This window comes from Chiloscyllium plagiosum, unplaced genomic scaffold, assembly GCF_037043375.1.
Source record: "Chiloscyllium plagiosum isolate Xiang-an unplaced genomic scaffold, Cpla_swu_hap1 HiC_scaffold_20, whole genome shotgun sequence".
NCBI classification, from domain to species: Eukaryota; Metazoa; Chordata; class Chondrichthyes; order Orectolobiformes; family Hemiscylliidae; genus Chiloscyllium; species Chiloscyllium plagiosum.
In genome coordinates, this window is record NW_028270158.1 from 66,407,983 (window position 1) to 66,422,651 (window position 14,669).

Here is a 14,669-nt window from a genome sequence, read left to right on the forward strand (position 1 = left end):
CTATTTAATCACTGTAAACAAAGACGCAATCAGTTTTGGAACACGTCTTTGATGTAATGTTTCTATTGGGACCTCGAGATCTCCTTTGGATAATCCGATTTTCGGATAATTGATATACAGATAATTGAGGTTCCCCTGTAGAATGTTGTTAATTACTCATGATTGCTTTTTGATTTTACGCAGCAAGTTGTTTTGTCATTGATATTTTAAATTCATGTGTTTTATTATGCCATACCCACACTCAGACAGCAGCTGCTGGGCTTTTTGCTGAAGAGAAATGAGATGCTCAGAAGAAATCTGCTTTTTCAAAGACTGGCAAAAGGAGTTATTTTAGCTCAAGTAGAAACCACAAGTGTTCAAAATATTCAGTATGTCTGAAGGCGGTTGTGCAGAGAAACCCCTCACCAAAATTTGTGAAGCCTGTGAATCTGATGAGTTGAATCTGTTTTTCTATGCCTTAACTGCTGAGCATTTCAATCATTTTTTTTTCAGATTTCAGATTTTCAGCATCAGCAGCAATTTGCTCTGCTGCTGTGTGTTCCAGGCTGGGGATTTGTAAATGTGATTAATTTAAATTTAAGATGAGAACATATTTATAACTTAATGCAAAGTGTAATTTTTCTATTATTAAAGCTGAAAATGTGTTGCTGGAAAAGCGCAGCAGGTCAGGCAGCATCCAAGGAACAGGAGAATCGACGTTTTGGGCATAAGCCTCTTCTATTATTAAAGCCCATGTATTTTGGATGTTGCTGTCCAGATGAAGTGTCATCAACTCAAAACATTAATTTTGCTTTCTCCCTGCAGATGCTGCCAGACCTGATAAGTTTCACTAGCAATTTCTGCTTTTGTTTCAATAAAGTGGAGCTAGTTTCATATAATATGAATGACTATGTTTTAGATTAGATTAGATTACTTACAGTGTGGAAACAAGTCCACACCGCCCCGCCGAAGCGCAACCCTCCCATACCCCTATATTTACCCTTACCTAACACTACGGGCAATTTAGCATAGCCAATTCACCTGGCCTGCACATCTTTGGACTGTGGGAGGAAACCGGAGCACCCGGAGGAAACCCACGCAGACACGGGGAGAATGTGCAAACTCCACACAGTCAGTCGCCTGAGGCGGGAATTGAACCTGGGTCTCTGGCGCTGTGAGGCAGCAGTGCTAACCACTGTGCCACCGTGCCGTTTTGTGTAATTATCTATTAAAGATGTAGTTTTAAAGTATATCATATAGAAACATGAGCTTTCAATAGGTTTATAAATAGATGCATAGAGGACAAAAGCCAATAAACTATTGCTAAAACAAAATAAAACATTTTTTCCCCATGATGATCAATATTCCGGGCAATCGAAGGATGGGGAGACGGAGGAATGAAAATGGGAGGTGCACCAGGGCCCATAATTTTAGATTAGATTAGATTAGATTACTTACAGTGTGGAAACAGGCCCTTCGGCCCAACAAGTCCACACCGACCCGCCGAAGCGTAACCCACCCATACCCCTACATTTACCCCTTTACCTAACACTACGGGCAATTTAGCATGGCCAATTCACCTGACTTGCACATCTTTGGACTGTGGGAGGAAACCGGAGCCCCCGGAGGAAACCCACGCAGACACGGGGAGAACGTGCAAACTCCACACAGTCAGTCGCCTGAGTCGGGAATTGAACCCGGGTCTCTGGCGCTGCGAGGCAGCAGTGCTAACCACTGTGCCACCGTGCCGCCAAACAAGTCCACACCGCCCCGGTCTGTTTATAATCTGGTCTGTTTATAATCAAGCTTTTAGACATCACTCTACTACTCCTTATGCGGCACTGTCAAATTATGTTTGACAATGCATCTGTAAAGTGCCTAAGGGTGTCTTAGCAGCACTACATAAATGCAAGAAGTCAGTAACTTCAATGATATGTTTACTTTAAATTTGACTGAAAGCACAAGTCCTGGTAGTTTTGACTGAAGTAAAATATCCTTTTGTATCATGTTAATGCTTTGTATTAATGTAAAATTAAAGAAAGTCCTATTTGAATGGTATTCTATCTGTCTTGGGCTTTCAATTTTTTGCGGTGGTGGGAAAAGAAGGGATGATTGGGAAATGACTTAGGCCCACAAGTCGGCATGTTGATAATCATCACCTGACTGTAATTTTCTTGATTTCCTATTTTAAATTGCTGAAAAAAGATGAAGTGGCAGCTCAAAAAAGTTTTCTATGAAATAATTTATTTTTGATTAATGTTTACCAATCAAAAATGTTTGTCCAATCAGTGTTGTTGCTATCTCAGGATAATGGAATTATGAGCAGCCTATTTGGGAATCCGACAAACCTTGGAACAGAAGCGTGGGAGGAAGCAACTGTACGAAGTGGATGGCTCTTAGGAATCCAAAATATGTTGCAGCATGAGGCTGTAATTCGGTTTCTCTATAAATATGGTAATCCCTTCGTCTGATTTTTTTGAATGCAGACAATTTCTGTTGTAAATATTAAGGTCAATGAAAAGTCTCGTGTGCATGATTAATTGATAGTAAAAGCCTGAAATGTATAGAAACTTCAGAAAAAAATATGGAGTAGTAATTCCTTCTGTTTTGGGGCCAGTTAGCTCAGTTTGAAGGATGGCTAGTTTGTGATGCAGAGTGATGTCAACAGTGTGAGTTAACTTCCTGCACTGGCTAAGGACACAATGAAAGTCTTGCCTTCTCAAGCTCACTCCTGGAACACATCGCCCATAAGACATGGTGACCTTTAAGTTAATCCATCACCAGTTATCTCTTTCTAATGAGAGAGCAGCCTTGTATTCCACTGGGAGACAATGGCTCCTTTACCTTAACCATTTTGTATCTGTGCAGTTTGAGGAGGCTGTCTCTGCATATTTATTCCAACACCGGAACATTTTGTATTTATCCCTGGGATTGTAACTATTACCTATTTTGTCTTCTGTCATGCTATGATACCTGCTAATTTTACTACTGGCCAAATCAGATCCCAAAGTAATACTTGGCTTGTTGGATCGTTTTCATGGTTTTCTTTGATTTAACACCATGCTTTTTCTGTGAAAAGTAAGAACATAAGGCTGTCAATTGGTTTTAACAAAAAACAGCAATTTATCGTATAAGAAACAAGAACAAAATAAAAAACAATCTCTCTAAGTAAAATACAGTTTTAAACATTTCAAAACACACAGCAAACCAAAATCCCATCTACTCTCCAACAATATTAAATAACAGTTCTTACCAGCCAGCAAAATTTCCTTTCCTAATTAAATCTCTAGGTTTCACGAAATTCCTCAGTTTCTGTCCTTTGAGCTCTGAAGTCTTATCCTTTAGTCTTCACATAACTGAGATATTGGAATTTCTCAGCTTCGAATAACCAATGCAGATTTGTAACCAAATATTTCTGGTCTTAGCTTAGAAAAGCCCAAAGATTGGAAAACCTTTGGGGTTCAATTTGTAGGGGACCTTACTGAAGCCAGTTGACAGTAAAGTCTTGCCTAGAAAAAGATTATTCAGATCAGTTAGGAAGTAAGTTATTTAAATTCTTTCTTTGAAGTAACTTACATCCTAACTGATCTAAACAATTTAGGCGAGACTAAACTGTTATGACACGGGGTAAACTCTCCTGCTTAATTTAAAACCTGCAACACAGAAAAGAATTATCCCATGCAGTAATCTGTAGAAATTCGAATCGCCAAGACTATTTAAAGTAAAAATTAACAGCTTTATTTCTTAAAGTGTTACTGAATAATTAACAAACAACTATGTATGAGTTCTTACTCTAACCTATCTTTTACCTTCCCTTTTATAATACTAGTCTGATAAAAATCCCAATTAAAATTTACAAAACAACACTTCTTATCTCAAAACTAGGCAGCTTTCGGATCTTCTATTTGGATCTTCCTGTATTTTCTTTTCTTCTTGTTAGGAATTTCTGTGTCACAGGTTATTGATTGCTAAAGGTACTTTTAAGAGAGCTACTTTTTCAGACAGTCATTTACCTGCTGGGGCTTGGCAGTTCTCCTCTCAGCTGTTCAATTTTTCCCTGGTCTTATACCCCAGAGCATTGGATTGTGTCATTGGCTTTTCAGATTATCAATATACTCAATTCAAACTTGACTAGATTTTGGTATTTTTCAGGATACAAGTTAAACTGATTGGTCTAATTCGAATGTGTTTTTTGTCATTTCCAGCCAACCAGCTACTCCAGTAGCTGGAGCACATGTTACATTGTATCTTATTGAAAACACTTGGTGCTGTCACTGCTAGCTTTTAACTCTCTTAAAAGGTATAGTTCACCACATCTTCATAATAATGCTGTCAACTGATTTCAGTAAGGTCCTCTATGAACTGAACCTCAAAGGTTTTCCAATGTTTGGGCTTTGCCAAGCTAAAATAAATCCTTGATTATTCCAAACCCAAAAGCAATCACATGTATTTCAATGCTTTTCTTCTCCAGTTGTATGCCCCTACAGTATATCATTCCTGATTATAGGCTTATGCCTGAATTTTTTAAAATTCATTTCTGGGACGTGGGCATCCCTGGCTGGCCAGCATTGATAGCCCATCCCTATTTCCCCTTGGGAACATAGAACATAGAAGAATACAGCGCAGTACAGGCCCTTTGGCCCTCGATGTTGCGCCGATCCAAGCCCACCTAACCTATACTAACCCACTATCCTCCATATACCTATCCAATGCCCGCTTAAATGCCCATAAAGAGGGAGAGTCCACCACTGCTACTGGCAGGGCATTCCATGAACTTACGACTCGCTGAGTGAAGAACCTACCCCTAACTTCAGTCCTATATCTACCCCCCCTTAATTTAAAGCTATGCCCCCTTGTAATACCCGACTCCATACGCGGGAAAAGGCTCACACTGTCAACCCTATCTAACCCCCTAATCATCTTGTATACCTCAATCAAGTCACCCCTAAACCTTCTTTTCTCTAATGAAAACAGCCCCAAGTGTCTCAGTCTTTCCTCATACGATCTTCCTTCCATACCAGGCAACATCCTGGTAAACCTCCTCTGCACCCGTTCCAGTGCCTCCACATCCTTCCTATAGTATGGCGACCAAAACTGCACACAATATTCCAGATGCGGCCGCACCAGAGTCTTATACAACTGCATCATGACCTCAGGACTCCGGAACTCAATTCCTCTACCAATAAAAGCCAGTACGCCATATGCCTTCCTCACCGCACTATTTACCTGGGTGGCAACTTTCAGAGATCTGTGTACATGGACACCAAGATCCCTCTACTCATCCACACTACCAAGTATCCGACCATTAACCCAGTACCCCATCTTTTTGTTATTCTTCCCAAAGTGAATCACCTCATACTTAGCTACATTGAATTCCATTTGACTCCTTTCTGCCCAGCTCTGCAGCTTCTCTATATCCTGCTGTAACCTGCCACATCCTTCCTCACTGTCAACAACTCCTCCGACTTTCGTATCATCCGCAAACTTGCTCACCCAACCTTCTAACCCCTCTTCCAGGTCATTTATAAAAATGACAAACAGCAATGGTCCCAAAACAGATCCTTGCGGAACACCGCTAGTGACGGCACTCCATGAAGAAACTTTGCCATCAACTACTACCCTCTGTCTTCTTCCATCGAGCCAATTCCTAATCCAAACCTCCAACTCACCCTCAATACCATATCTCCGTATTTTCTGCAGTAGCCTACCATGGGGAACCTTATCAAACGCCTTACTAAAATCCATATATACCACATCTACCGCTTTCCCCTCATCAACCTCCTTCGTCACCTTTTCAAAGAATTCAATAAGGTTTGTGAGGCACGACCTGCCCTTCACAAAACCATGCTGACTATCCTTGATCACATTATTCCTATCCAGATGTGCATAAATCCTATCCCTTACAATTCTCTCTAAGACTTTGCCCACAACAGAAGTGAGACTCACCGGCCTATAGTTACTAGGGTTATCCCTACTCCCCTTTTTGAACAAGGGAACCACATTTGCTATCCTCCAGTCTTCTGGCACTACTCCTGTAGACAAAGAGGACATAAAAATCAAGGCCAATGGCTCTGCAATCTCCTCCCTTGCTTCCCAGAGAATCCTACGATAAATGCCATCAGGCCCAGGGGACTTATCTATTTTCACCTTTTCCAGGATTTCCAACACCTCTTCTCTACATACCTCAAAGCCATCCATTCTACTTATTTGTGACTCAGTATTCACATCGACGACAATGCCCTGTTCCTGAGTAAATACTGAAGAAAAGTATTCATTCAGTGTCTCCCCAATCTCTTCCGCCTCCACACGCAACTTCCCACTACTATCCTTGACTGGACCTATTCCTACCCTAGTCATTCTTTTATTCCTAACATACCTATAGAAAGCCTTAGGGTTTTCCCTAATCCTACCGACTAAGGACCTTTCATGTCCCCTCCTTGCTGCTCTTAGCTCTCTCTTCAGCTCCTTCCTGGCTACCCTATAACTCTCAATCGCCCCAATTGAACCTTCACGTCTCATCTTGAGATAGGCCGCCCTCTTCCATTTAACAAGGGATTCCAATTCCTCATTAAACCACGGCTCCCTCGCACGACCCTTTCCTCCCTGCCTGACAGGTACATAATTATCAAGGACACTCAATAGTTGCTCCTTGAACAAGCTCCACATATCATTTACACTCTTGCCTTGGAGTCTACTTTTCCAAGCCACACATCCTAAGTCATGCCTCACCGCATCATAATTTCCCTGACCCCAGCTATAACTCTTGCCCTGTAGTACACACTTATCCCTCTCCATCACAAGTGTAAAAATCACCGAATTATGGTCACTATCCCCAAAGTGCTCACCTACCTCTAATTCTAACACCTGGCCTGGTTCGTTACCCAGAACCAAATCCAGTATGGCCTCACCTCTTGTTGGCCTGTCTACATATTGTGTCAGGAAACTCTCCTGCACACATTGAACAAACACTGACCCATCTAACGAACTTGAGCTATAGCTTTCCCAATCAATATCAGGAAAGTTAAAGTCCCCCATAACAACCACCCTATTACTGTCACTCATCTCCTGAATCACCTTCCCTATCCTTTCTTCAATGATTCTAGGACTATTAGGAGGCCTGTAAAAGACTCCTAATAGGGTGACCTCACCTTTCCTATTCCTAACCTCAGCCCAAACTACCTCAGATGGCAAGTCCTCATCCATCGTCCTTTCCACCACTGTAATACTATCTTTGACAAGCAATGCCACACCTCCCCCTCTTTTACCCCCACCTCTGACCCTACTAAAACATTTAAATCCTGGAACCTGCAACAGCCAATCCTGTCCCTGTTCTAGCCATGTCTCCGTAATAGCCACAACATCGAAGTCCCAGGTACCAACCCACGCTGCAAGTTCACCTACCTTATTTCGTATACTTCTTGCATTGAAGTATACACACTTCAATGCAAGAATGGTGAACTGCCTTCTTGAATCGCTGCAGTCCATTCCTGTGAGTTGACCCACAATGTCAACTCTCCTGCTCCTCAGATGCTGCCTGACCTGCTGTGCTTTTTTCAGTGCCAAACTTTTCGACTCTGACTCTCCAGCATCTGAAGTCCTCACTTTCTTCTACCACTACAGTAGAAACAAACTTCCATTAACATTCCAAGAAATCTCAGGTCATCTATTCACTGACACATACTGATTTAAAATCATGGTTCTGATACGACTGACGGAGTTAATTTTCAAATACCTTCCCAAAAACAAACTAACACCCTACTTCCCTGGTTTGAAATCATACAAAAAAATGTTAATACATATAAATCATTTTTCATACAATCACAAACTTCAAGAACTGTTTCTGAATTTTCACAAAAGTTAATTATTTGTGTTTTAGCCGGCATTGTTTTTAAAGTTTGGATCAGGCCTGTGTTTTGATTATATCACTGAAACTGCTTGATTTACTAGTTCTGTAAGCCTTTATTTACATTGAACTTGCCCCATTTTAAATTGTGAGAAGTGTTTTACGTCATTGGTAGTAGCAGGTTAATGAAACCTGTGTATATGCATTAATGTGAAAGTGCTACATCACAACTTTTATAAAGAAGACGCCACTAGATGAGTGTATGGCACTCTGTTTGGTTTTCTATTTTATCAGGAAAATTGCTATATGTCCTGTTATTAATTTCAGCAAAAAATAACATTTACTTTCTCCTTTTTATCAACAGGATGTATCGATGAGATAATACAGCTTCAGAAGGATCCCAGTATATTTGTGGCCTCAACAGCTAGTCAACTTTTAGCAAGCATTTTGTCTTTCTGTTTACAATGTTCCACACATGCTACTCTGGGAAATAGTAGCAAAACCCAGTTAACTAACAAAGTTACAGTTTTGCATTCTGATGATTGGTCAGATTGTATCTGTGCAATTACTGGTCACATTGAAGATTTCCTGAGGTCAGATATCACTTCCAATGTCCAACTGGCTCTAAAACTACTATCCAAGGTGTCAGGAACCATGTATCCGGTAGCCATAATACTTTTGTGGCCTAAGATAGAAGAAAGTATAAAGTTACTTTTGAAAGGTGACCTGACTGAAATTGGTCAACCTTTAGCAGAGCTTTTCTTGAATGTATCCAGGTAAGAGTGGAGTAACTAATAACTGTGTAATAAAAGCAAAATACTCTGATTGCTGGAAATTTGAAATCTAAGCAGAAAGTGATAAACAAACTTGACTTCATATGTAGAGGGAGAAAAAGTTAATGTTTTGTGTCCAATTTGACATTTAAAATCTCTACAAATGCTGCCTGACATGCTGAATTTCTCCAACTGAGTGCTAGAAAAGCTAAAAGGTCTTAAAATTGATAAATCTCCTGGCCCCGATGGGCTACATCCTAGAGTTCTGAGGGAGGTGGCTGAGGAAATAGCGGAGGCGTTGGTTGAGATCTGTCAAAAGTCACTGGAGTCAGGGAAAGTCCCGGATGATTGGAGGATCGCTGTTGTAACCCCCTTGTTCAAGAAAGGATCAAGACAAAAGATGGAAAATTATAGGCCAATTAGCCTAACCTCGGTTGTTGGTAAAATTCTAGAATATTTAATTAAGGATGACGTTTCTAAATTCTTGGAAGAGCAGGGTCAGATTAGAACAAGTCAACATGGATTTAGTAAGGGAAGGTCGTACCTGACAAACCTGTTGGAGTTCTTTGAAGAGGTGACAAGTAGGTTAGACCAGGGAAACCCAGTGGATGTTATCTACCTAGACTTCCAAAAGGCCTTTGATAAGGTGCCACACGGGAGGCTGCTGAGCAAGGTGAGGGCCCATGGTGTTCAAGGTGAGCTACTGGTATGGATTGAGGATTGGCTGTCTGACAAAAGGCAGAGAGTTGGGATAAAAGGTTCTTTTTCAGAATGGCAGCCGGTGACAAGTGGTGTCCCACAGGGTTCAGTGTTGGGGCCGCAGCTGTTCACGTTATATATTAATGATCTGGATGAAAGGACTGGGGGCATTCTAGCGAAGTTTGCCAATGATACGAAGTTAGGTGGACGGCAGGTAGTACTGAGGAAGTGGGGAGGCTGCAGAAGGATCTAGACAGTTTGAGAGAGTGGTCCAGGAAATGGCTGATGGAATTCAATGTGAGCAAATGCGAGGTCTTGCACTTTGGAAAAAAGAATACAAGCATGGACTACTTTCTAAACGGTGAGAAAATTCATAAAGCCAAAGTACAAAGGGATCTGGGAGGATTCTCTTAAGGTAAACATGCAGGTTGAGTCCATGATTAAGAAAGTGAATGCAATGTTGTCATTTATCTCAAGAGGGTTGGAATATAAAAGCACCATTGTGCTACTGAGACTTTATAAAGCTCTGGTTAGGCCCCATTTGGAGTACTGTCCAGTTTTGGTCCCCACACCTCAGGAAGGACATACTGGCACTGGAGCGTATCCAGCGGAGATTCACACGGATGATCCCTGGAATGGTAGATCTAATATACGAGGAACGGCTGAGGATCCTGTATTCATTGGAGTTTAGGAGATTAAGGGGAGATCTAATAGAAACTTACAAGATAATACATGGCTTGGAAAGGGTGGACGCTAGGAAATTGTTTCCGTTAAGCGAGGAGACTAGGACCCGTGGACACAGCCTCAGAATTAGAGGGGGTAAATTCAGAACAGAAATGCGGAGACATTTCTTCAGCCAGAGAGTGGTGGGCCTGTGGAATTCATTACCACGGAGTGCAGTGGAGGCCAGGACGCTAAATGTCTTCAAGGCAGAGATTGATAAATTCTTGATGTCACAAGGAATTAAGGGCTACGGGGAGAATGCAGGTAAGTGGAGTTGAAATACCCATCAGCCATGATTGAATGGCGGTGGACTCGATGGGCCAAATGGCCTTACTTCCACTCCTATGTCTTATGGTCTAACATATTCTGCTTGTTTTTAAGAGCTATTTAATGTTGTTTTGGCATGATAAATAAATCTGGTAAAATACTTCCTGCATTTTGAACAAGATTTAACAGTAAATTGTAATGTACACACCACCTTTAATGTAGAAAGGCATCCCAAACCATATCTGAGCCCTATAACATAATTTGGTGCTGAGCTACATAAGGAGTTATTCGGGCAGGTGAACAAAATACAGAGGAACTTCAATTATCTGTACTTTGGATTATTCGAATAAGGTCGCAAGGTCCCGATTCTTAGCTAAACTGTGTTATTCGGCTTTTGATTATCCAACCGAAATGTCCTCAGCCGTGTTCTTTGATAATTGAGGTTCCTCTGTACTCGTTAAATGAATAGGTTTTAAGGAGCATCTTAAAGGTAGGTAGAGATGGAGTGAGATAATATGAATTGATTATGTTTCCAGTTGGATTAATTTTTAATTAGAAAATTGTGGAATCTAATGTCTTAGACTTGTTGGAGATAGGAGAGGGCTGGGTACAGTGAAAAGCTTAGAGCCTGATGCCCACGCGTTTATCTGCTTAAATTATGAAGCAAAGTTATTTCCTATACCCTGCTGTGGTACCACTTGGAGGTACTTGCATCATATTGTGCATGTTCCTGTGTGTGATTCCAATTCTAAAACGTTAGAACTAAAGCATTAGCCAAGTTGCTCAGAGAAATAGCCAAAAGTATTATAATTACAATTTATTTCAATTTATTTTGTGAATCAATCCAAGAGAATGTGTTCTGGCAACATTGAGAGTGCAACACATAAAGGTCGGTAAATCCCTGGGACTGGATCAGGTATATCCTAGAATTTTGTGGGAAGCTAGGGAAGTGATTGATGAGCACATTGCTGTGATATTTGTACTGTTAATAGTCACAAGTGTGATGCCGGAAAACTGGAGATTGACTAAAATATAGTGCCATTACTTAAGAAAGGTGGGAAAGAAAAGCCAGAGAACTATAGACCGGTGAGCCAATGGTGGGGAGGTTGTTGGAGGAGATTCTGAGGTACAAGATTTATATGTATTTGGATTAGGGATGGACAACATGACTTTGTGTATGGAAAATTGTGTCTCACTAACTTGATTACATTTTTTGAATAAGTGACAAATAGGATTGATGAAGGTAGAGTGATGGATGTTGTCTACATGGACATCAGTAAGGCGTTTGACAAGGTTGTGCATGGTGGAGTGGTTAACAAAGTCATATCACATGGACTGCAGGAAGAATTAGCCATTTGAATACAAAATTGGTTCGAAAGTAGGAGATGGAGGATGGTGGTGGAGATTTGCTTTTCAGACTGGAGACCTTGTGGTGTGCCACAAGGATCGGTGCTGGGTCCATTGCTTTTTGTCATTTATATAAATGCTTTGGATATGAATATAGGAGAAATGCTTAGTAAGTTTGCAAATGACACCAAAATAGGTGGTGTAATGGACAGTGAAGAAGGTACAATGGAACCTTGATCAGATGGACCAGTGGGCTGAGGATTGGCAGATGGTGTTTAAACTAGTTAATTGTGAGGTGCTACATTTTGGTAGAAGAAATCAGATCAAGACTAAATGGTAAGGTCCTGGGGAGTGTTGCCAAACAAAAAGACCTTGGAGTGCAGGTTCATAATTCCTTGAAAGTGGAGTTTCAGGCAGACAGGATAGTAAAGGAGGCATTTGGTACACCTACCTTTATTGAGTGCATTGAGTATAGGGGTTGGGAGGTCATGTTGTGGCTGCACGGATATTGGTTAGGCCACTTTTGGAACACCTATGTTCAGTTCTGATATCCCCGCTAGAGGAAGGATGTTGTGAAACTTGAAAAGGTTCAGAAAAGATTTACAAGGATGTTGCCTGGCTTGGAGGATTTGAGCTGCAGGGACAGGCTGAAGAGGCTGGGGCTATTTTCCCGGAATGTCGGAGGGTGAGGGGTGACCTTAAAGAAGTTTATTTAGTCATAAGGGGCAACATTTTCATGCAGAGGGTGGTGCATGTATGGAATGAGCTGCCAGAGGAAGTGGTAGAGGCTGACATAATTACAACATTTAAAAGGCATCTGGGTGGGTTCATTAATAGAAAGGGTTTAGAGGGATTGCAGCCAAATGCTAGCAGATGGGATGTAATAGTTTAGGATATCTGGTCAGTATGAGCAAGTTAGACTCATCTGTTTCTGTACTGTACATCTCTATGACTCTAAATAAAAATTCTGTGAATTCACCATTAAATTTTAGAAAATTAGCAGAGTGCAACATTACAATTTTGACTACCCAAACATTTAGTTTTGCTGATCAGAAAATTGAAAATTCTGCTTTTTGACAATATTCTCATTTCCTGAGATGATCTTTTGTCATGATTAATTAGTTATCTATTGGTAATATGCCAGGTACCAATGACAGTATCTGTGGAGATTTCCTGCATTCCTGATCAGGGATAGTACCACAGAAGCTGGAAGTAATTGAGGAGACAAATATTTATGGCATTTTGCTTGGTATCAAAACTTTGTGATGATTTGTGAGGACTTTTATTTTGTATTTAGAGTGAAAAGAGTAACTTTGATTTCATTCTGCAGATCATTTCCAAGTGAAGTGCTGGAGCCTACATTCTGGGAATTGCTATGTCTCTTATTGAGATCAATGAATCAGATTGAAGCATTGACATTAGCTTCTGGAATTCTAAAGCTCAAAACTTGGTATGGAAGTCTGAGCATTTACTTGTATTATATGATGTTAAAGTATATGGTTGAATAAGTATGTCGTATGTGTCATGAAACTACCATGTGATTGGACATTGACTGCTGCTCCAATTCAACCATATACCACTCTAAGCCCTGGGATTTAATGTAAAATTTACTTGCTTAGAGGGTGCACTCTCAATTTAATCTGATACTTCTACTTTTGTCAAGAAAAGATGAGCTGATACATGCTTTGATGTGAATGTTCTCTTCAGATTATTGTCGACTAGCAATGCAGCATCCATCGTTCCCAGTTTTCAGGTTGTATCCAAAACAGCATATGTATGGGACTGTGTCAGACACTGATTTGGTCAAACCCAAAGAAGAGATTAGATTTTTATTTAGGTTTAGATCCTCCAGATTCCACTACAGGCCCAGTCCCATCCATTGCAATGTATTTCACTGCAAACCCAGTGGATATCCTGCTCTTGAAGGTTCTTGAATGCTTAATTATGTCTTTTTGCTTAACCCATCTTTTCCCATCTGGTGTTATGCATTCGATGTAACTTTGCTAGATCAAAGGTCTGGGAGGTGAAACATGAATCCTGCTAATCTCAGTCATCTCTCTCTCCTGTAGGTGCCTCAGACAGTTTTTTGTAAGCTTTCCTTGTTAGAGTTTTTGTCTTTTCTAAGTTATGCCCAAGATTTTGTACAGGCAATGCTGTGGGAAGATATGCAACTTAGTGACACTGTTCTCTTCCATGCGCGGCAAAGTGGTTAGCATTGGTGCCTCACAATGCCAGAGACCCAGGTTCAATTCCCGCCTCAGGCAACTGTCTGTGTGGAGTTTGCACATTCTCCCCGCCATGTCTGCTTGGGTTTCCTCCAGGTGCTCCGGTTTCCTCCCACAGTCCAAAGATGTGCAGGTTAGGTGAATTGGCCATGCTAAATTGCCCGTAGTGTTAGGTCTTGGTGGGTTGCTGTTCGGAGGGTCGGTGTCGACTTGTTGGGTCGAAAGGCCTGTTTCCACACTGTAAGTAATCTAATCTAAAGTAATCAAATCTAATTGTAGTTATACTTCGTAAACATGTAGCATCTGACTGTGTTGATGATGTTTGATACACATATAGTGTGAAGCTGCTGGCAGACTGATGTGGCTTTGCTGAATCTTGTCTGGAGGTTGATCTTTAATCCTCTCCTGGCTTTCTGGGTAGGAGACACCCTCAACATTCTACTGTCTGATGGTTGGAAGGGAGAGCCTTGTTGTCTTCCAGCCATCATTGTCTTCTAATAGCTGATGCATTGATCAGCCTTGGCACTGCTACTGTCTAAGACTACTGGTTATGTCTTGAAATGTAAACAATTCTTTGAGGCAATGCCCTTTGAAATCATGATGAAATGGATAACTGAGAGGACAGGACTGTGGAGAGTACTCCTCCGACTGTGTTGAAGGTGTCCATGCTGATCTTTAACAGAGCAGCTGGAGTCAAGGTCTAAGGCTTTGAAGGTGTTAATCTATCATTGAGAGTGCTTTATTGGCATGCAATATACCAGTGGATGCATTGAAATCAGTGACGATGAGAACAAGTGGCTTCTGATACTCTTT

The 14,669-nt window shown here is 41.0% G+C and overlaps 1 protein-coding gene across 6 annotated transcripts in view; it reads left to right on the forward strand.

Moving 5' to 3' along the window:
• Window positions 1-14,669, forward strand: part of brat1 (BRCA1 associated ATM activator 1) — a 72,269-nt gene that overhangs the window by 9,994 nt on the left and 47,606 nt on the right. For 4 of the 6 annotated variants that reach the window (XM_043711103.2, XM_043711102.2, XM_043711104.2 and 1 more), the window contains 3 exons: window positions 2,286-2,433; window positions 8,187-8,598; window positions 12,962-13,081. In XM_043711103.2, the coding sequence (XP_043567038.2) occupies window positions 2,286-2,433; window positions 8,187-8,598; window positions 12,962-13,081 (680 nt within the window). Of the gene's footprint in view, window positions 1-2,268; window positions 2,434-8,186; window positions 8,599-12,961; window positions 13,082-14,669 lie in introns of all 6 variants that reach the window. The other 2 variants (XM_087998035.1, XM_087998037.1) reach the window with 1 other exon arrangement.